The following is a 21,733-nucleotide window of genomic DNA, read 5'->3' on the forward strand; positions in this document are numbered from 1 at the left end:
GGTGGGGGGCAACAACAACTTTTAGTTGCAAAGTTTTATGGAAACATTTTTACATTGGCAAATATAAGAGCTCTTACTGTCATATTCACATTGGCACTATAATTTATTTCCTATGTATTAGAAATACACAGATATTCTTATTTTTTCTGACAGACTCTTTTATCAGTGAATGGGACACTAAAGGTAGAGAGGAATATTCTGCTAACTGGATTATTCATGGTTACAAGGATAGTCAGTCCCAAGGTATCAAAGGCATTTGTAAACAGCTTAACAAGAATAAGACCTTAACCACAGTGTGGCCAACAGCTGGCTTATTCTGTATGTGTAAACACAGCCGTTGAGAAAGATGAGAAGGGCTCGAGAGCTGAGGGGAAGATTGAGGTACGATTTGATTCCAGGCCAGCAAGGGTGCAAGCCATTACAGAGCTCATTTCATTAGAATACATTTCCAGCTCTCTGATGTCCTAAATACTTTATCTGAAGAGCACAACCCAGTGAAGTCAACCTGCTAGAAATCCCGCAAGCATAAATATCTTTAGAAACCAGAAGGAGGCCAGATTTCAAGTCAGTCTTAAACACGTCACACCTTATACATCCTGCAGGAAAAAAAATCTGAAATTTGACATTGCACCTTTTAATGTTATATATAATTAGTGGCCATGCGGTGGCAGAGTATGCAGGAAGGCTTCAGAAACCACTTTGAAAATGTCAGTACATTAGTATTTTGAATTTGTGGAAATCCTGTCACCATGCTGTGGCTATGATCCTCGTTGGTAATGGTAGACTGCAAATCTATTTTTGTGCTAAAGCTGTTTGGGCATGAGGTCCCATCAATTTGGATGCTGTAAAAAGTGTGAGGATACAACACTTCCCAAAACACTCTGATTTACTTGTGTACATATATAAATAAAAATAAAAGCGAGTTGCCCTTTATGTATTTTAGGATATGCATCCATTTCCTGGTGCTGCATGGAAAGACTAAGCCAGTTTACATAGCACATTAAAACTAAATTATTGATTTGATTACATAATATTTATGCGCAATATGTGTTCATGGGGCAGCACAGTGACATGGTGGTTAGCACTGTTGCCGCACAGCAAGAAGGTCCTGAGTTCAATTCCACCATCAGGCCGGGGTCTTTCTGTGTGGAGTTTGCATGTTCTCCCCGTGTTTGCGTGGGTTCTCTCCGGGTACTCCGGCTTCCTCCCACCGTCCAAAGACATGCAGCTTGTGGGGATAGGTTAATTGATTAATCCAAATTGTCACTAGGTGTGAATGTGCGAGTGAATGCGAGTGTGAATGGTTGTCTGTCCCTATGTGTTAGCCCTGCGACAGACTGGCGACCTGTCCAGGGTGTACCCCGCCTTTCGCCCTATGACAGCTGGGATAAGCTCCAGCGCCCCCCGCGACCCTGAAAAGGATAAGCGGAAGCGAATGGATGGATGTGTTCATGAGGAAAATGAACACACTAATAGGATTTTTAAAAATCTATGTATTGCAAAACAGATGGTCATCAGACTGATAAATCTGCTTTTACAAAAGTAATAATATTTCACTAATTTCACCGTTTTTTGTTTGTTTGAAATACAGAAAGAAAACCCACATAAAAATAATGTCTGATGCACATTTATAATATAAATTACTACAATCCTTTGATTGGTAGCAATGGGTCAAGTAGCTAATTGAGTTTATAAGCCTGGTACTGATTAAAATTGATCATGTATAATAAAATTTTTAAAGGCAATCACTCAGGAATGGTGCCACTCCTCGTGGTAGCATGAATGATGAAATTTCACCTTTATCATATTTTGACCAACAACCAAACAACTTTGGCAGAATAACATGTTTGAATCAAGTTAAATAAATAAAAGAATAAAATGAAAGTCAAGGTTTGTTTCAAAATAATTCAAATTAATCCAATGAAATCATCATGTCTTTTAAAACCATAAAATAAAGATGAGGTTGAGCAGGTCAGAGCTGTTTGCGTGCACAGGGAAAAAAAATGCTGGGAACCATGTCTCTATTTTATCCCCAAACTGGAGACAGCAATTACAAGAGAGAAATCACTCTCTAAATGAATTATACAAAAATATGGGACAGCCATGGCAGTTCAGGAATGTTAAATTGAAATACAACAGAGAATTATACGTCAAATATGGTTGCCCCACATTCCTCTTATAAGCCAAACAGGAAATGAACCAGCAGAACTGTTGCACAGGTTCAGCTGGGTAGTGATAAACATAGCTATATGCATTAATTGTAGTAAAAATGCTGATAAACGTACTTGTAATTCCATCAGTTAGACATATCCATAATATATACTATATAATACTAGCATGGATTTTATTAACATAAGATTATACACGATTGATGGGAAAAAAAACAACTTATTTTGTTATGGCTCTCTTTCTACCATTTACACATAAGTCTCCTACCTCTTTGAGCACGAGGTTTCCATCCTTGTTATGGTTGGGTTCAATATTGAATATGTTGCTATTAAGATTTTGAATGGTAAATATGGGCTCCTTGTTCTGAATCTCATCTTTATCCACCAATTCCAGAATCCCAATCGTCTCATCCACCTTGTGGTTTTCTGGAACGTTCAGATCATATTTTGCTGTGGATGGAAAACACACACTAATTAAGACTGAATATTTCTGTTGATTCTGTACAATTTGATAATGTAATGCTTCTAATGGTTCTAAAACCTGACTGATGATAATCTCTTCTTTTTAAGCATCTCTTTATCATTACTGTAAATGCTCATAAAACTGTTCCTTACTTCTGGTAAAAGAAGCAATGTTGTCATTGATGTCAGTTATCTTAATAGTGACCGAGGTGGTGGCTGTGCTGCCAGAGGCCAATCCTCTCATGTCCTGAGCTTTAACCACCACCACATACTCCTCCCTGGTTTCCCGGTCCAAAGTGTTTATCTTGCAGCTGATCACACCTGCAGAGGGACAGAGAAAGAGCGAGACATTTGGAGAGGGTGTTATCTTTCAGGTCAACTCTGACTCATATTACAGTAAAAATAGCTTGAAACCCTCAAGTGATCCTAAATTAATTTGCCAGGATGAAAAAAGGCCGCTAAAGCATGGCAAACATGGTGGGTACCACTGGAGTCAGCCTACCTGTGATGCTGTCGATTTCAAAGGCTGAAATGTCTCCATGGGTCAAAGAGTACCTGAGTTCTGCATTAGCAGTGGTGGGGTCGTCTGCATCAGTAGCTTTCACCTCAACCACTATTCTTCCTAGAAGAAGGAAATAATATACATGTATGATAGAAATCCTCATAGTAAATAGCTGATCATGTTTAAGTGTATGTGTTTTGCAGATGTCAAATGGTTAATGCTTCATGACTAAGTGCCAACACTGTAATTAAAGTCACCGACTTGTGTTTTTCACAGCGAGATGTACTAATGATTGTGACAGGTGTGAGCATAATGTTTCATTTTGCTTAGGATTTTCACACTTCAGTCTATTTTGAATCTGTCTCATTACCCCTGTTTAGCAGATGCCACATGCATACTTAAAAAAAATAATGTTTAGCAACTCTGAAAATTGTGTTTCTGTACCTTTTCTTTCTGAGTTTGGGTTCCTTCCTTAACATTAACCACTACTTGAGAGCGTGATGCCTCATTATACTTCAACTGGAAGTCTACATTGTAGATTATAACCGAAAACCCCTATTAACTCTACACCACAACCTTCCTTGCCATTCAGCCATTGTAGGCTGCGTTAACCTCATGTGTGGTTACAGTTCTCAGGAGGTGCACGTGGAAGGCTACAATCTAGGGTTAAGAGGGGTTTCCAGTTACATCGTAGGTTTCCACTGCACAGTTAAGGCACGAGGCAGTACAGATAAACGTAAATGCATGAACATCTTTTTTAACCTGAAATAAGCTGCTGGCAATTCCTTCTACAAAAAAAAAAAAAAAAAATCCTTGATAATACTTACCTATTCTAGACCTCTCCTCAATGGATCCATTGTATGATTGAGTGAAAACAGGAGTGTTGTCATTGATATCTGTCACCTGGACAACAAATTCTCCAGGGTTTTCTATTCGGTTGCCATATGCATCTGACATCATAGCAGTCAAATGGTAAGCATTCTTCTTTTCTCTGTCCAGAGATTTGGTGACAAACAGGTCTCCTTTATTATCCACGATGAAGATGTCGTTTGCTCCCTCACCTTCTATTTTAAAAACCCCACCTGGGTTACTCTTGTCTGACTTGAGCTGAGAAAGAAAGAAAATAGACCTTTTAATAAATTACTGCAAATAAACTATTCTGAAAAAAAAAAAAAAATTCAGATATGCATGAAAGAGATTCTCAGCAACAGATAGTGCCCCAGATTCACTTTGGATGTTATAGCTTCAACCTGAGGGGGCGTGGCAAAATACCAAAATGCTTTCTCATAGACAGCCATGGCAAGGAGAATGCTGTTTTTGACTCTGAGGTGAAAATACTAATATTAATATACCCGTCCTATCTTGAGCGGAGTCACAACAGGTTTCTCCTCTTCTACATAGAGAGAGTTCCAGATCCAGCCTCTTTTTTGCCGGAACAGCACAGGATGGGATTCCTTTTTGACAATGTCAGCTGGGCCGAGATTCTCTCTTTCTACCCCAGGAAGTCCAGAGTCTTGAGCAGTGATGACGGTCAAGGCCATAGTGGCCATAAGTCCTGTGGTCCACTGCTGGAGCCAAGCCATCATCTGGACAGAAGAGGATAGGATCAAGAAGAGAGAGGAATGAGAGGAAGAGGGGGTAAAAGAATAAAGATGAAAGAAGGAAGAGGCAAGACAGGAGTAAAGGATGCAGAAAGGAACATTGGGGTAGTAGAAAAGAGAGAAGAGAGAGGGACCAGAAAGGAACAGAGAGAGGATCACATTAAAACCACTTATCAGCTACGGACAGACCCCTTCACTGTGCACGGGTGAGACTTAGAGTGAAGGCCAAGGACTCTCTGTCCTCCCCTTACAGTCAGCTACTGAGCTCGAGGTCTAGCTATCATTTAGGACCAGGGCTCTTAAAGCTTTTCATCCTGGGACTCCAATGAAACATTTAGCCCCTCATCATGGGACCTGGAATGAAAGCACATCACCACTGTGGTCATATGGGGATCTATTAAACATAGGCTTGTGACCTATTTTAGGTCTTGACCCACTGGTGTAGTGCGAGAGAGCGGCACAGACAGAGAAAGAGAGACTGACAGAGATGCTACAACCACTTACGATGTCTGTCTTAATCAGCCATTAGAAAGGCCACTTTCCATAAAGGGACTTTTTGACATTTGGATTTCTGGATTTTCTTTCTGGATTTTCTTTGTTCTTTTTCAATATAAGGTAGCTCGGGTTTTGTATTCAAAGTTGAATAATTCCGGCAACTCATCCAACAGCTGTAGAGACATAATACTCAAAGCCAAAAAGTTAGCCAACATCATTATTATTCATCAAAAATGTTTGTACAAAGCAACTATAATTAATATTAGAGATGGCACGATACCACTTTTTTATGTCCGATACCAATACCGATATCATAAATCTGGATATCTGCCGATACCGATATGAATCCGATATAGTGTAGTTTTTAATCAATAAAACAGTTTTTTTTAAATATCTTGCTGCATTTCATATAAGTTCATACTCAAGTTTAAAAAACAAACAAACACTAAAGCTATTCTGTTATACTTGTATGCAAAAAATACACTGCACCCAAAATATTTCATAGTTCAGCAATACTGATCAATCTAATGAACTTAAACCTACACCATCCTCCCTATTCTGGTATTTTAAAGAGTACTTAGCGGAAATATTAAGCAACCTAACTAATAGGGTTGCAAGCTCCCAGCAAAAAAAAATAAAAATAGGGAGCCACCCCCCACCCTCCGCCTCCTGATGCTTAATCGCGGTAATCAACTTTAATTTAATGCACGTGTAAAAAAAAAAATGCACAGAAATCAATTATTTTTCCACAATAATTAAATAGATTCAACATCTTTCTTCAACAGAATTGCAGACAGCACAGATGGTACCTTCCCAAAGGAAAAAGTACTATAGCTTACTAGGGTATATATTAGACTTAACAGTTACTATATACAGTAATGGACTTCTATACATTTTACATCAGATCAAAACTTTGGGTGTAAGATTCAGATAATTATTTATTAAAAGCTACACATTTTAAATGAGAATAAGAAAGAAAAGTATTTCTTTGTATCCCCACTTTTCCCTGTTAATGCCCTATCGGCCCCCCTGGCTATACTTTGCTAGACCCGCCCCTGCACAGTTACCAGCTGTCAGCTAAGTAGAAAAGGATAATGGTGTAGAAAGTAATATTAAATACATTCTAACAATAGCCTATCAAGCTTAAACATGCTGCTGTTGTTTAGCCGCTGGTTTCCTCTTTCTGGTGCAAAGTAGGCCAAAAACAAACAAGAGAGACCTGAGTTGCGACAGAAAAGCCGATCAGCTGATCATTGATCAGTTTCATGATTGAAGTAGCAGCAGGAGAGGGAGGGGGAGAGAGAGGCACTCGCTCCATATATGGGTTGTTAAGCTTCACGTGGGAACACTTTACAAACATTCAGAGATGAACTTACACACTTGCTTTACTTCCCTCTGGGATAACTTTCTCGGAGATGAAATGCTGCTTCAAATGCTCAACCAGACCGCTGACAGGTCTCACATACCACAGCCGCTCTATCACATGACATACTGCTCCTATGTGCTAAGGTTATGAGCCATGAGTTACGCCATGTCGCAAGTTTTGTGAGGTGCTTTCGTGATATTTAATAGATCGGATTACATTTTTTTTATTTTTCTCCGATATTCGATCCAGTAATTTAGGTCAGTATCGGACTGATAATAATATTGGATCGATCCATCTCTAATTAATATATATGAGATTTTGCATTGCAATTCATTCTGATGCATGAAAGTTAATCATGCTGCTAGTGTAGTTAAAAATATAAAAACAATGGGATTAAAGACATTCATAATACACCGCACGGAAAAGACTGACGCAACCTTCAGATCTAAAAAGTTAAACTAATGCAGAAAAGCCTTAAACCTGCATTATTTCTCATTCCCAGCAGGGGCAAGTGCTCTGGTTGTGAAAAGACAATTCTATAGAAGTCAACAAGAAAACACTCTCACTTGATTTTTGACTTCAGTAGGCATTATCCTGATGTCTTTACTGTATGGTCCCAATTGTTTTGCATCTTCTTTATTCCAGAATGACATTAATATTTAAATGATGGTTCCTTTCAAAGTTAGATAAGCGAAAAAGCAGGATATGAAGTAGGGACTGGCTACCTTGTAACTGACAAGTCACTACACTATGAGAGTGCAAACCCTCACTCATCGCTTCTGATTTCAGTCGAGCGATATTACCAGTATTAACTGATATTGACCATTTTACATACCTCAGCTTTTTTCCAACACTTGTAAGTCTTACTGTTTTCTTACATTTCCCACCACTTCACTCATAGATTGCATCATAAACCATTGATGTGGTGTGTACTGTAACACATGCAAGCGATTCGCATTTACCTTGACCCAAGCTATCTAATCATGAACAACAGCAATCATTGGATTCATTTATATCAAATTCAAAATTGCTTCCATTTATCGTAAAAACTTGGGCCCAACTGGCACCTCGTTTGATTTATGGCTTTTGACTGATTACAAGTTGGAAGGCGTTTCAGTGCGTTGCATCACTTCTTCCTGCGTGCAAGGCATTTAACACCATTTAACAAAAATGAAAGTGTATGTGGTACACAAACACCAGCAGTGCAGCAAATCTTCACTTTTGTTGCCAGTCTTTCTTATACTGTTTCACCCTCTCTGTCTGTGTTTGTCTTCCCCATCGTTCTTGTCTCCCCCCACTGGGCCCTATCTAATAAAGCAGAAATGCCAGGGAAATAATCTTCAAAACACTTTAATCTATATGCACTCTGTACTTCAGTAGATATTTCAGCACAGCCCCTCGCCATCCCAGCAGAGATTAGTGCATCTTATTGTCTTCCAGCCATTAGCAGCAGGGAGGAAGAAAGCAAGATTATGATGAAGGGATTATACTGGCACAAAGTCTCCTCACTCTAATGGTCTAATCTCATATTCTGCTGACCTCCCATGACCTCTTCACACTGCTCCCCACAAATGGCCTTTAGTTGACGTCCCTTTGTTTGGGTTTTATTTTTTTCTCTTGTGCTTTCTTTCTTTAGTTTCCTTTCAGGACTAAATTAATTAAACAGAAGTGCATTGTGTTCTATTGCAGTCTAACAGAGACTTGAGTGAACATCTGAGCACCATGTTCATAAAAGTGCATTTGTGCAGCGCTAATAAATATTTGTTTTTCCTGGCTGTGGATCCCCATACGTCTGTCCCCATGGGCAGGTAATAAACACAGTGTGATCAAAATGAAATTAAAAGTTAATACCACTGAGAAATAATGTTGCCTCCAAATACTTTAATTTCACTTGCTATTAACCTTCTTTTGCTTTATGATTTTTGTTACCTTTAAGTAGCTTCAGCATCTGTTTTCCATAACACTGTTATTCTATCTTCTAAGTAAACATTTTTTTTTATTACTTTTACTATTACTTTAAAGCAGTAATCCAAGGATTTGGTGATTTGATTTGATAAAATTACTATTTGTGTCGCTACATTTAAATTTTCCTGTGAGGGCAGTTTTAAATCTATCAGGCAACCTACATTTACCTTATTGGAAATGTCCCCCAATCATCAATCACATAGGCTGATGATAAGCACCTGTAAACACCTAAAGTTAGAAACACTGATGGATGGGTAAATGTGACATCAGAGGATACAAGGGAGAGTGTGAGATAGAGGCAAATGATCCGCTGGTGTGACCCTTGTCAGGATCAGCCCCCAAAAATGAAGAAGACTTTGATCTTCGGGTTCAGGCAGCTGTGGCAAGTAGCTGTCTGTTAGGCATCACCTTTTCTAATTTGAATTACTAAAGTGTTCATTTTTTGTTTGCGGACAAGTCAGCATCTTCCGGGCAAATTATGGGAAACCATGGCAACGACAAGCATGGCAAAGCTGCCAAGGAGGTCTCTGTGAAGCACCTTAAACCCCTTTGAGACCAATTTTATTGCTAGCGACAGCCAAAAGCTTCTACCTTCCACTTGCCAAATGGTCACAGAAAACAGTCCTTTGGTCTCTAGACCTGCGTGAATGGAGCTTTAGCAACTGATTTAAAAGCAAATGCCAGCAATCTCCAGTATCCACTTTCAGTCAGTCAGGTCTAGACACTGGTTGCTTCAGGTTTCTAGACCTGTGGTAACTGAAAATGAATTTTGCACTAATTAGCAAGTATGTGTGTGTTTGTCTGTGGAATGCAGCCCTACAGTCTATTACTGTAGCTTGCCAATCAAGCTTGTTAGCTGATAACAGCAACCCATTCCAAGTAGGATCACTTCTGGCTCCAACATGACAAATATGCCAGCCTTGAGGTTTTGAAACATCGGTTTGGGCCACAAACCAATAAATGATGCACGGCTGCTACAGCTGTCTCTTATGTAGAGTTGACAAGAAAAAAATGTAAATGATGATCATGAGGAGAAGAGTCTGAACCTATCAAATATTGCCCCTTTTTTATTTTCATGCAATACATTACATCTCAAAGTTTATCTTAATTATATTTCAGGGGTGAGTGTGATGTCACAATGCCGATCTGTAAATGGATGACAAGGTGATTTATTTCCCATTCATTCCGCTCCTTATTCATTTTTTTTCCTCTGAAAAACTGGAAAAAAAATAATAATATGCATTTGGTCCCTTCAAACATTTACATCTTCAGTAAATCATATATTAACAGTACATTTCTAATCACTGTATCACCTTTGTTTAGTTTGTCAGCTTCTATGCTTCTTCTTGACATAATCTGAACAAAGAAAGCAATCACACTTTCTGTTGCCTTTAAAACAAAGAACTGTACTCACTAAACTTGCCTTACCCTAAATTTGAAGAAGAATGTTAGCCAAGACTAAAGCTAAAATAAATACAATTACATTAAAACAAAATAAAATAACTCAAAACAAAATTATTTGAGAGTTAATCAAACTCATTAAACCTCCCTAAATTTCACAAACACCATAAATGAAGCAATTTAACATATAAAACATATGCAGGAAAACCTCTTAGGTGACCAAACCTGTGATTTGTCCCATAGCTGCTTAAGAGGACTGCGACTCATTCAGTGTATTTTGATGGCAAAATGAGCTACTTAACTATTAGAATTTTTACTTAAACAATTGTTGACTTCATTTATGTTATTCCTGAGCAATAGAGTTGAAATAAGCACTAAAAAAAATTAAAGAATTGCTTCACCTTAGTCTCAGCAGCAGCAGGGGACTTTTTAAACTGACAACTCAAACATTAATGGAATTGTGAAGGGTAAATCCCCACCTTAGTTCATAATTTAGTGAGTACTTAAAAGTAAAAGACCGAATCAGAGATTGGCATTATTTTGATTCCTGTGATTCACACCTACTTGTTCATTTTGTGAGTTGTATGTTTAGCCAATATAAACTAATATACCACAAATATAAAGGAGTTTAATAATTAATTACTAATAACCATTAATCATTATTACCTTTATAACATTTCCACCTTAGAATGTTGACCAGCAGTTAGAATGCTGCCCTTTATTTTATTTATTTATTTATTTATTTATTTATTTATTTATTTATTTATTTAAGTGTCTCCACAGTGTAATAATTTACACATTTGCCTAACAACCGAATGATCCCCAATTCAGTCATGGAAGGAAACACAAGTCCCCTGGATTGTGTCAGGAAAGGCATTCTGTATAAAAATCTCCCAGATCAAATATGTGGAGCTTCACACTGTGGCAACTAAAAGTAGCTTCAGATGAATAACAATAATTGTTTGACAAAGCTGAACTTTAGCTGTGATTGCATACTGAAAAAAGAAAGATAAAAGTCAAATATCTCACCATCACAACTAACTTTTACACAGAAATGTCACACGTACATTCACAGTTATTTCTGACAGAGAAAAAATCTGTTGGGGGCGTTTTCCCCAAAGGGGCTTTTTTTTTTTTGAAACAGCAATTCCTCCTTCTCTTTATCAGCAAACAGGAAGTGTAAACACAATGCCTTCTGGGAAATGCTGTCGGGTCTACTAATGTGGGGTCATCATTAGTAAGTGGACACACCCTTCCTGGGATTCATTCCTGCTGCTGACTGTACATTTGTCTCAGTTTCAGACTCAGTGTCTCACTGTGTTTGACTAACATTTTGTATTTTGTGTCATTCCTTTTTTAGTTTCCCCATCTCTTTCTGCCCGTTGACACCTCGCTGCCTCTCTTCCCTCCACGTCTTCTTTCTTTTCTTTTCTCTGACAGTGCTTTCAATACATTTTTCCTCTTAAAAGTCTCCACTTGTGGCTTGTTGTATCTCTCAAGGTGAAAGATGCATGTTGTTTTCATACAGTCTATTTCTGTCCCTGTCTATCATTCCTTCTCCCTTTTCCTTTTCTCACCTTTTTTCTCCCCCTTTCCTTTTCTCCACCCCCATACTCTCTCTGTCTCACCTTAAAAGCAGATCTATATGGAAGCCTGTTTCCGCCACTAAAAAAAAAAAAAAAAGCTAGTATCCATAACTCGAAATTTCGTGTTATTTTCTCGAAATTTCGAGTTATTATCTCGAAATTTCGAGAAATATAACTCGAAATTTCGAGTTACTTTTCTCAAAATTTCGAGTTAGCTCTGCCAATCAAAAATATACGTGAATGAGGTCGCTTTCTTGTTACCCGGAAGCATATGGCGCAGGACCGCGCACTCAAAAACGGATCCCAACAAATTAAAGTATGTTTGCTGATAGTAACACCATGTGATTCAGCTAATAACACAGGGATTTCATCATTTGTGAAGCCAGGCTGAAAACACTCAGCAATCTGTGCATTCACGACTGGATGTAATACCGGTAGCTTAGCTGTAGCATTTGTAGCTGAGGGCTTCAGCTTCCGGGTAACATGGAAATGACGTCATTCACGTAGATTACTGATTGGCAGCGCTAACTCGAAATTTCGAGTTGCTTTTCTCAAAATTTTGAGTTAATATGTCGAAATTTCGAGATAATAACTCGAAATTTTGAGAAAATAACTCGAAATTTTGAGTTATGGATCCTTTTTTTTTTTTTTTAGTGGCGGAAACGGGCTTCCATAGATCTAGCACCTTATAAGAACCCAGATAAATAAACACACCAGTGCACCCAGTTTACCCAAGTTCACCCCTTTTTTATAGTTTAACTCAAGTTTTTTTAATTCTTTGAATTAAAAATGTAAAAACAGACATGCAGATTGATGTATGAAAAGTTACAGGAGTTTTCAGTTTAAGTGTATGTTTGTTTGTTTTTTTAAATACATGACAGTATATATATAAGCTTATATAATAATCACTTTGTAAACTGCAAGTGTCAGACACACAAATCTCACTTGAGGATTATACAAAGTTATTTATGGCATCATTTATCAAAGGCATCTTTCGGAGCTATGAAGAATAAATAACATTCAGGAATATCTGTAATTACATCTGTACATTGTCCGCAGGCAAGTGAGTGTGTGTGAGTGTGACAGAGGAGCAGAAACAGACAGACTCAGAGACACAGTTGTCATTCTCCGGGATGTTTTGTGACTGGCAGACAGATCTGACCTAGTTCTTCAGTCTACCAAAGGCTAAAGCACAGAAGCGAGTCAACAAGACTTCATAATCCTAGCGGTCGCTGAAGGGTATTTGAAGTTCACGTTGAAGTCCTGTTGTCGCGTCTGTGTTTTTGAAGATGGAAATATAATTTGATTTAATCCTTTCTCACTATGGTGGGACAAGAAATCTGTCTTTCCTTCAGTCTGTCATTCAGCATATCTTGACACTTGGTGGATTTGAGTCAATGACTTTTTCTCACAAAGAAATTCAGGCAGATTTGGATTTGCAAGAAGTTAATTACACTTACCAAGTTTACTTCTACTTTTTCCTAACTTTGTTTTTGACTTATCCTAAACCAAAAGTTTTAATTAAGGGTGCCACAGTGGTAGGATGTCTCCGCGACTCAAAACACCACCTCTAATGGGCAGGAAATCTGAAGACAAATCTTAACCTAATAACTCATAACTAAATAACTAAAACATTTAAAATGACTAAAATAAAAATGTGTCCATTCAAGTTTAACTAGTTCCAACGCTCTAAAATCACATCACTTTTTTTAGTTGTTAAAACCAATCTGGTCTTGAGAAGTGGCATCTGTTCCTCCAGTATTAAATTGACAAAGTAAGATCCTTGATGATGATGATTCCTTTCAGATTCTTTTTGCCATAATATAATAATAATATGTCTATAGATGAAATTGTAACTAATTTATGATTTCAATATGCATAACTTGAGCATATAAAATCAATATTCAGTAACATCTGTCCAATGCTTGTGTTGAAGCAAAAGATCTCAACAACAAATCACCACATAGACATCATATCTTTGCTGTGGATAATCATCATCTGTACCTTTAATTAAAATAAAACTAAACGTTTGTGTGCAAAAGCGGGATCATGTAAGTGGCATTTACATGATAATCTATTAAAGTTATCAGCTGGTTTATTTAACATGGAGGTTGTCGTAAAATGAAGCAGGTTTAGTATGAGATTTGCTTGGACTCCAGATCACGACCAAGTTGTTGATTCTTTTGAACAAATTCTCATAGCTGAGAGCTGGCGAAAAGCAAAGCAGAGCTGGAACCATTTTAATGAATTCTATCTCACTTTAGTGCTATTATTGATCACATTTAAATTCATGTCTTTATCTGTTCTGTCTTCCCCAAGTTTGGATATTTTAATCATATTTTGTACATTAAATAACAAATTATACATGCAAAGGGACACTAGTTTCTTTTTAATGAACACATCACCATCAGTCTTTAGGTTGTGTTACACAAATATCAGTGTTTGGCACTATTTAGCTTTTTTAGCCGTTTTTGTCACCTTAAAATCAGGAGGTTGTTTATTTGTGGGCAGTAGGAATGCAGAGTGATTTCACAGTCTCAGATCTGTGATCTTCGCCTATTGAATAGTGTAGTGTGTGTTGTAGAGATTAAAACAGGTTTAATCACAGAGCAGCTTCTAACAATCTGTCTGCCAGAAAGTCACACCAGGAGTCATTCACACACACACACGCACACACAGCGTCCTCGCTGACACAGTCACTGGGTCACATCAGACAAATCCCATTTCCATACAGTGAATTGGTTATGACTGATGTTGGCCAGCTTATAAGCGATGGTGATAACAAACAGTCATTTGAAAGTAATTTAAAGCCTCAAGTCTTATCCTCATTGGTTTGGACTCAGCTGTCAGCCCCTCTGCTGAAGGCAAATTTTGCAACTACAGCGCTACATAGCAGATAAACAAAATAAATGAGTCTAAATACTGGACTTATGAGTTTCCTTTCATATTAAACATAATTTAAATGACCAAAAATACTATGAGCAATATTTATAATCTAATTATTTCTCAAAAATCGAGCTTCATCTCCAGTAAATACTCCATAACTCTAAGTGGTGCTGACTGAATGTAAAAACAATAAATACATGAATGCTGATTTGCCAGATCAGATCAGTTTGCTGCACTGGAAAGCTTTTAATTCCCCACAGTGGGCATAGTAGTGTGGGAGCTGGAGACCAGTTGGATTATTCCTCACTTTTATTCTTAATTTTATTGATGGCATTTTCCTATTAATCAGTTTCTCAAGCGATCACAAAAAAAAGAAACAAAAACATTTTAAAAAAATCTAAAGTAACAAATGACATTGTGGAGATACACAATGGAATAAGGTCTACTGTGTAAAACAAAGAATACAGGTCAGTCCCTTTAAGTAAAACCTTAACTGGGTCTTTCAGTAGTAATCAGTAACTTCAGCTGAGCTAACATCGCCACAGCTGGACAGCTTGTCAACCACACTGACATATCTGAATGAATGAACGGCTCTAATCATGAATCTTGTGTGTTTGTGTGTGTGTGTGTGTGTGTGTGTGTGTGTGTGTGGGAGGGTGAAGTCTCCCAGATGGCACCCAAAGGATTTCTCTCTCCAGGAATTAGACCACTGGGTTTAGTTGCATCAACGGCTTTCAATGTAACAAACAAATCAAATCACTTCTATCACTTTGAGCCATAGATCCAGAGTACTACAAAACAACTGTTCCCATATATACAGGGCATATATGCAGGTACACAGAAACACTTTGTCTGTGTAGTGATAGCCACAGGCAACTACAGCACACTCTGAATAACCTAATAGAAATTAAAATTTTACTGTAAGGTGTTATTTTCTCTATCCTTTCATGTACAGTTTGGCTTGAAAGGTTGATAAGAGGGAGCCTAAACTCACTATAACGCAAGGAAGTCTTCAGCTCACAAATTGACACCACTCAACTGACAAGAGCTACGCTACCTTTTAATATTAGATGTGCGTCATACTTTGTTTCATCAATATTTAATCGCAAATGAACTTGACATCAGCTTGACAGTTAAGTTTTTTTTTCATTGTTTAACTCCTCAAAATTGAATAACTGAAGACCACCCGGTGAACTGAGATTGGTTCTAAATTTTTCCTGCTGTGTCTCCGGATCATCCTGTATTGTTTTAATGGTTTAATGGTTATAACCTCTTGTCTCCAGGAATGACAGTCCAGCCTCTGGGGGGGAGAACAGCACTCAATTACAGCATTCAAATCTACACAGAGCTGTCCGAGATCATTGGCACAGCATATGTGAACAGTGACGGGGGCTGACAGCATGTCCTTAAAAGGGGTTATAACCATCATTTTCAGTTATTTCTGTACCTTCTTGGAGGCAGTTTTACAAGTATTCATGAGCATTTCACCCTGGAGTGAATGGGAAAGTAGCCTGTAGCGTTTTAAAGGGATCTGGGCTACATTTTTCTGGGTACGCTGCAGTGCACTGCTTTTCAATCAGAAAGAACTGCTTCACACTTTCCATTTGCTGAACATGAAAGCGCACACCCTTCACCAACTCACATTCTCATTATTCAGGTACAGACACACACGTATATAACACACATGCACAGTATTTTTCTTTCCAAGACATAAAAAGAGAACTTACCAGTCAAACTGAAGTCGAAGCCAGGCAGAACTGCTGTTCAGATCTTTGTCGAGGTATAAAATGAAGCCCAAATCCTTCAACGTGTTCACTTGCTCAGACTTGAGTTATGCTTTATTAATTTCGCAGGTAGAAATCAGTGGTTGGTGGGTGGTCATGAGCTCAACAGAGGCAAAAACCACCTACTGATACGACTACTTCTTTTCCTCTCTCGTACTCCTTTTTTTCCCCCCTGATGTAGAATGAGAGCAGCAGGTGTACAAGCAGGGATTTCTCTCTTTGTTAGATTTTTACTAGGCTTCTGTACAAATCCCTTCCTGGACTGCCAGAGAGATAAGAAAGTCTGTGATGATGAAAAATGGGTTGATGCCTCTTAAGTTGTATCCCAGAGATGGATTTCCAAAGAAAAACTGAGAATCAAATATAAAAAAAAACCCCACTCATCAGATAATTATCAGTTTTTACTCAAGTGGGTATTACAGTTGTCTCTTAGTTAGTAAGATTTTTATCAAAAAAGTAAAAGCTCCAGCTACTCCAACAGTGGAGTTTTTACCCCAAAATGTCTTTGTCACCCTCTTTCTCTTCTCAGGTTGTCGAGGTTTTTCCGCAGGTGTGAATCCAACAGGTTTCGAGTCTCTCTTGTTCTCTTTTCCTCTCTCCCCTCTGATGTGGTTTTCTCATCCAAGACCCAAAAATGGTGAACCACAGCTGTCTGACCGCAGTCCTCTCTCACACAGGTCACTGCCCACTTCCTCTTCCTGTTATTCTGGTCAGTGTTGTCCGCTGGTGCTCCCAGCTACTGCTCCTTTTCCTGTCCTGGAGGGGAAAACAGAAAGAGATGGAGGTATGGGGAGGTATTGGTGGATTGGTGAAAAGACAGAAAAAAAGGGAGAGAGCAAGAGAAGCAGAGAGGGAGTGCATATGTCAAAACAGCTCAAAAACACTAGGAGAGGCAGAGAAAGCAGCCGGCTCATGTTCATGAAGCAGATGGAGTGAGTGTGTGAGATAGGAGAAGGGAGGGAGGGTGATGGAGAGTAAGGTGAGAGAGGCGTTACTTCTCGGTCCTTCTCAGAGAGCGGGAGAGCGACGGGGAGTGGGGGAGAGATTTATTATTCATGTGTGTGAGATAAGGATTAAGTTAAACAGGTTATTGGGGATAATCCTTAGAGATTTCCCCACATGAGGCTAGTAAATATTTCAGAGGGCTGACTTTGTGTGTGTGTGTGTGTGTGTGTGTATGTGTGTGTGAGTGTATCTGACAGAGAGATGTCGTCTAAGCTGGAAAATGAGATGAGAGGGACGCCTTGCCACACGCACGCACGCACACTCACACACTCCTTATCTTACTCCCCCCGTCTCTTCGGGGGTGAGTTGTTCGTCAGTAATTTGGCGAATTGGACAGGAAAGCCGGCTGTGTGTTTTTAAATTGAAACCTCTCCTGTGGCAATAGCAGTCCAGCCTTTCTTTTTCACTCCCATCTCACCCTCCCTCCCTCTCTCTGTCATCTTTTTCTCATTCTCCCCGTTTGCTCTGTCTCTTGTTTCTTTTATATTTTATTTTGCAGTTTCAGCTCAGTTCTACATAAAATATTGTCATTTCATCTGGGAGCAGCTTTTCCAGACATCATACATCAACATTTACTTTAAATCTACTTTATGTAGTACTTGTGTATGTACAGTCTCTCTCTTGCTCTCAGTTCTCTGATCTGATTAGTGAGGGCAATACTGTTATTTTTTTCTCTCTAGACACAGTCCAAACTTTAAGACAAAAGGACTGTTTGTCATTGCTTTTCAAATAAGAAACAGACGGCCTTCACAAAAACAATGCAAGCTTCTTCTAATCAGGAACTTCTTTAATTAATGAAGGATTTTCTGTGAAGCCTGTGCTGTGTATGTTCTATACAAGAGGATTACAGACTTTATAAAACAGACAAATGTCATGTATGAGGCCGCACCTCACAAAGCAGCCCCACCCACAGCCCTAATTTAAGTTTTTTTCACTATGCAAACACAATGAAAAATCTGCTAGTTTCTCTGTATTGCTAAAACTGACTTCAGCACTGCATGAAGCACAGCAACAGTGCAAAAAGCTCGAGGAGAAAAGAAGTGCAGAGGTGTGAGATGGCTAAAATCTGACCAATCAAAATGATGGAAGCACAAATTTCTGGCCATTTAATTTGCAGTGTGAATACCTTGTGTGTGCAGTTTTTTCCACTCCATTATCGAAATGGAGGATGAAGGGGTCTTGCACTATTATAAAAACGTCATGCTGCCTTTGCATTCGAGAGTCTTGTCTGCTCTGTTCAGTATTCTTGTTCCACCCTGGTGAACCACCCTTCCTAAGTGTTTTCTTGTTTCTGACCAAGTAACATCTACCTTCAGGGAAAATCTTTCACCCGCTTCACTCCTTCTCTGTCGGAAAATGACTGTGCGTGTGTGTGTGTGTGTGTGTGTGTAGGTGTGTGTGTGTGTGTGTGTGGGAGAGAGAGAGATAGAAAGACTGTCATTTTAAACAGATAAGAAATAAGAAACTAGTGACTTGAATGGCAGCTGCACATCAGGGGGAACAAAGAAAGCTTGAACGATGGTGTTTGAAAATGTGTCGTTTTTTATTTGTTAGTCCATCGTTAGATTTAATGAAAATTAAGATTGCATCCTTTACATTGTGTGCAACATTTAATGACATTTGCATGCTCACATCATAACCACTGTTAAATCTAAAAAGACACTCTTTAAATCACCCATTAATTGGGCTCAGTTTTACAGAGCAGAGGCAGTGATGTATGCGAATAAAGGCAACAAGCGCAGAAATAAGAGGAAGATTTTTTCCTCATGTTGGCTGTCTGTTTTCTTTCAGTAAACAAGGTGACATGTACAAGACTGAGGGTTGTCTCAAGAACAAACAAACAAAATGTCACAAATATGATGGAAACTCTCTTGTTTACACATCTCTTTCCCTCTACCCCTCAGTGTATCTCTGTCATTCTGTCTTTTCAAAAATCCTCATGCTCTTGGCCTACTTTCCTAAATAACACTTTGGCACTAAAAATTGCATCCTCGTTCCACTCATGACATGTAAGGAAACGGGCGATATTCCCCCACTAGTGGTTTGACTGGAAGAAGACCATTGGGGGCTGAACATCAAGGAGCACTGAGAGGGAAGAAAGAGAAGGATGAGCAAGAGAGGAATATGTCTAACATGACAGATGTTTCTTAAATAGTGTCTATGTGCCTAGAGGGTCCACTTTCATCATTAACACATATAATGTTTTTCCTATAAATATAGATCCCTGTTGAAAACACTACCTCAAAGGTGGGTCCACACGACACAGGACTTTTCCTACTTATCTGTTCCAGTATGTTCCCACTGCTCATAACGATTAAAAGCAACAACGTTTCTGAAAAAGAAACATGTTCCCTATTAGGTTCACAAATATCATTCTTTTAAGGGTTCAGTTGCAGCTGACCTTTAAGCAAATTCAGCTTTTAAAAGTAAAAGTAAGTCGTTATAATTTCAGAGTAAATTATTGGCTTTTTAGTTTGTCCAGCTGACTCCCACAGGCTTCAACAAGGCATTTATTTTAAATGAAGATCCACCAGTTTTATTTTGACTTAGTTTTCAATAATAAATTAAAAGTTTGAAAGCCACGCTCGTACTGTAAGGAACCATATGTTTTTTCCCTTTAAATAATTTTTGTTTTTCAAAACTGCCAACAGGGACTTGGAAATTTTGACATGTTTGTTAATTTATAAGCAGAAGACTTATTTTTCTTTAGGAGAAAAACTGCTCACAACTGGGCTTGATTTACATCCGTGTAATTTTTGCACAAGGAATTCTGGTGCTTCATGACTCTGCGGCTACACCAACCATGTAACATATGCAGACCATTTATGAGACACATGCTACATGATTATGTTACTACCACAATAAGTGAAAGTGGTTACGCCGACATATGCACTGCTAAGATCTGCTCAGATAAACCAGTCTCTTGATTTTATTTTTATCTTTTACCTACACTAGCATTTGGTATTTAGCATTTTGCCAGTATCAGCGGTCACACCTCTCCTTAAATACTCTGCTGTCTCACTCGTTTTTTATTGTAAGCAAAGCATGCAACTCTGCTGTCATTATTATAGTGAAGGAGTCAGTCAGGAATAGCACTACATTTAGCACTTTAAGAAAACAGATCTTTCCATCAATACTACTGCAAATCCAGCATTAGTTCTTATCTGCTGGTTTGTTGGTTTGGTTCTGCTTGGTTTGGTCCAACCTCAACATACAGAAGCCTTGAGTTTGGGTCTCTGTTGGTTGTTCTGTTTGATCTTAATCTTGATTAATTTCTAGCTTTATTATTAATACTTTTGGAGTCTAGTTAGTGTGTCTCTGTTAGTTCTTTGTGTTTTCGTTGAGATTGCGGTGGGTTTTTTGTAGCATCCTGTTTTAGTTTTACTTGCTGACTGTCTTCCCTTTATTGCTTTCAGCAGCTCTTTATTAGTTTCATTTGCATTTAATTTACACTCCTATGTTAAACCCCCCCATTAGTGTGTGTCTATAAATACTTCTATAATTCCTTTGTTCAGTTGTTCAGTATTGCATCATCCATTTAGCTGGGTATCTGCAGCAGTTTGTTCCTGAACTTGTGATCCTAGTGATTTTTGGATTTCTTAATTCCCTGGACTTTGCCTTTTCTGTTTTCTTGGAATAGAAGATTTTGGACTATGCATTTCTTTGACTTATTAGCAATAAATGTTTATTTTTGTACATCTTCCTCCTGCGCCCTGCTCTTGGGTACTCAAAAAAAACCAACCAACTACACTCGACATAGAAATCTATTGTCATGACAAGCTATGTCGAGCGGGCAAGAATGATGAAATCCATTTAAACACTGAAAAGAGACATAAAAATTAAGTCATTTTGTTAATGAGCAGTTTAGAAGATAAATGTCTGTATTTGTTAAGCTTTCTGTGCCTCAAATCTTTGGCTCATTCTCTAAAAGAGTGCATCTTCTTTTAAATTATAGTTCCCATTTATATTTTCTTTGTTGTTGTTTTGGACAGTTTTCATCTACTCTTGAGACAAGCATCATATTTTATCCTCCTCAACCCTTCATTATACGAAAAAACCATACTACAATGAATCACAACAAATTCCATTCCCTGCATTGTTATCTATAAGCACCAGGCAGCACATAGTTAGAAAAGCAACAGACTAGAGCATTGTAATCTGCCCATCTGCCCATCCAGTATATCAGAATATTACCTAATTATCACATAAAACTAAAATGATCACCTTACGCATTTATGCCTCCAACAGTCAGTTTAACTTCATGTCAGTCTGGAAGACTGTCTAGAAGAGTTTAAAGCAATTTAATAGGTGGGCATCAAATCAGTATAAAATCAAATTTAAGTATAGTGTGAGAACAGTAACGGCATTGAATTCGATTTTTTCCAGAGAAGTGGACCTTTTATCATGTGGACATAAACTATCATCACATCATTATCATTAGACATTTGCATGAAATTTCTTGAGGAAGGAAAAACGTGTTTGTGAGGTCACTTGACATTTGATTACTAATGT

General features: G+C 38.3%; 1 protein-coding gene across 2 annotated transcripts in view; it reads right to left on the minus strand.

Moving 5' to 3' along the window:
- Positions 1-21,733, minus strand: part of cdh5 (cadherin 5) — a 69,811-nt gene that overhangs the window by 19,950 nt on the left and 28,128 nt on the right. Inside the window, exons 2-7 of one of the 2 annotated variants that reach the window (XM_082556702.1) lie at positions 16,160-16,972; positions 4,485-4,718; positions 3,960-4,239; positions 3,133-3,252; positions 2,784-2,951; positions 2,437-2,618 (exon numbers count right to left, since the gene is read on the minus strand). In XM_082556702.1, the coding sequence (XP_082412828.1) occupies positions 2,437-2,618; positions 2,784-2,951; positions 3,133-3,252; positions 3,960-4,239; positions 4,485-4,718 (984 nt within the window). In that variant the 5' untranslated portion in view covers positions 16,160-16,972. Of the gene's footprint in view, positions 1-2,436; positions 2,619-2,783; positions 2,952-3,132; positions 3,253-3,959; positions 4,240-4,484; positions 4,719-16,159; positions 17,136-21,733 lie in introns of those variants that run through there. The other variant, XM_082556701.1, reaches the window with a different exon arrangement.

The sequence above is a fragment of the Aulonocara stuartgranti genome (genome assembly GCF_965226115.1).
Source record: "Aulonocara stuartgranti genome assembly, chromosome: 13".
Taxonomy (NCBI): domain Eukaryota; kingdom Metazoa; phylum Chordata; class Actinopteri; order Cichliformes; family Cichlidae; genus Aulonocara; species Aulonocara stuartgranti.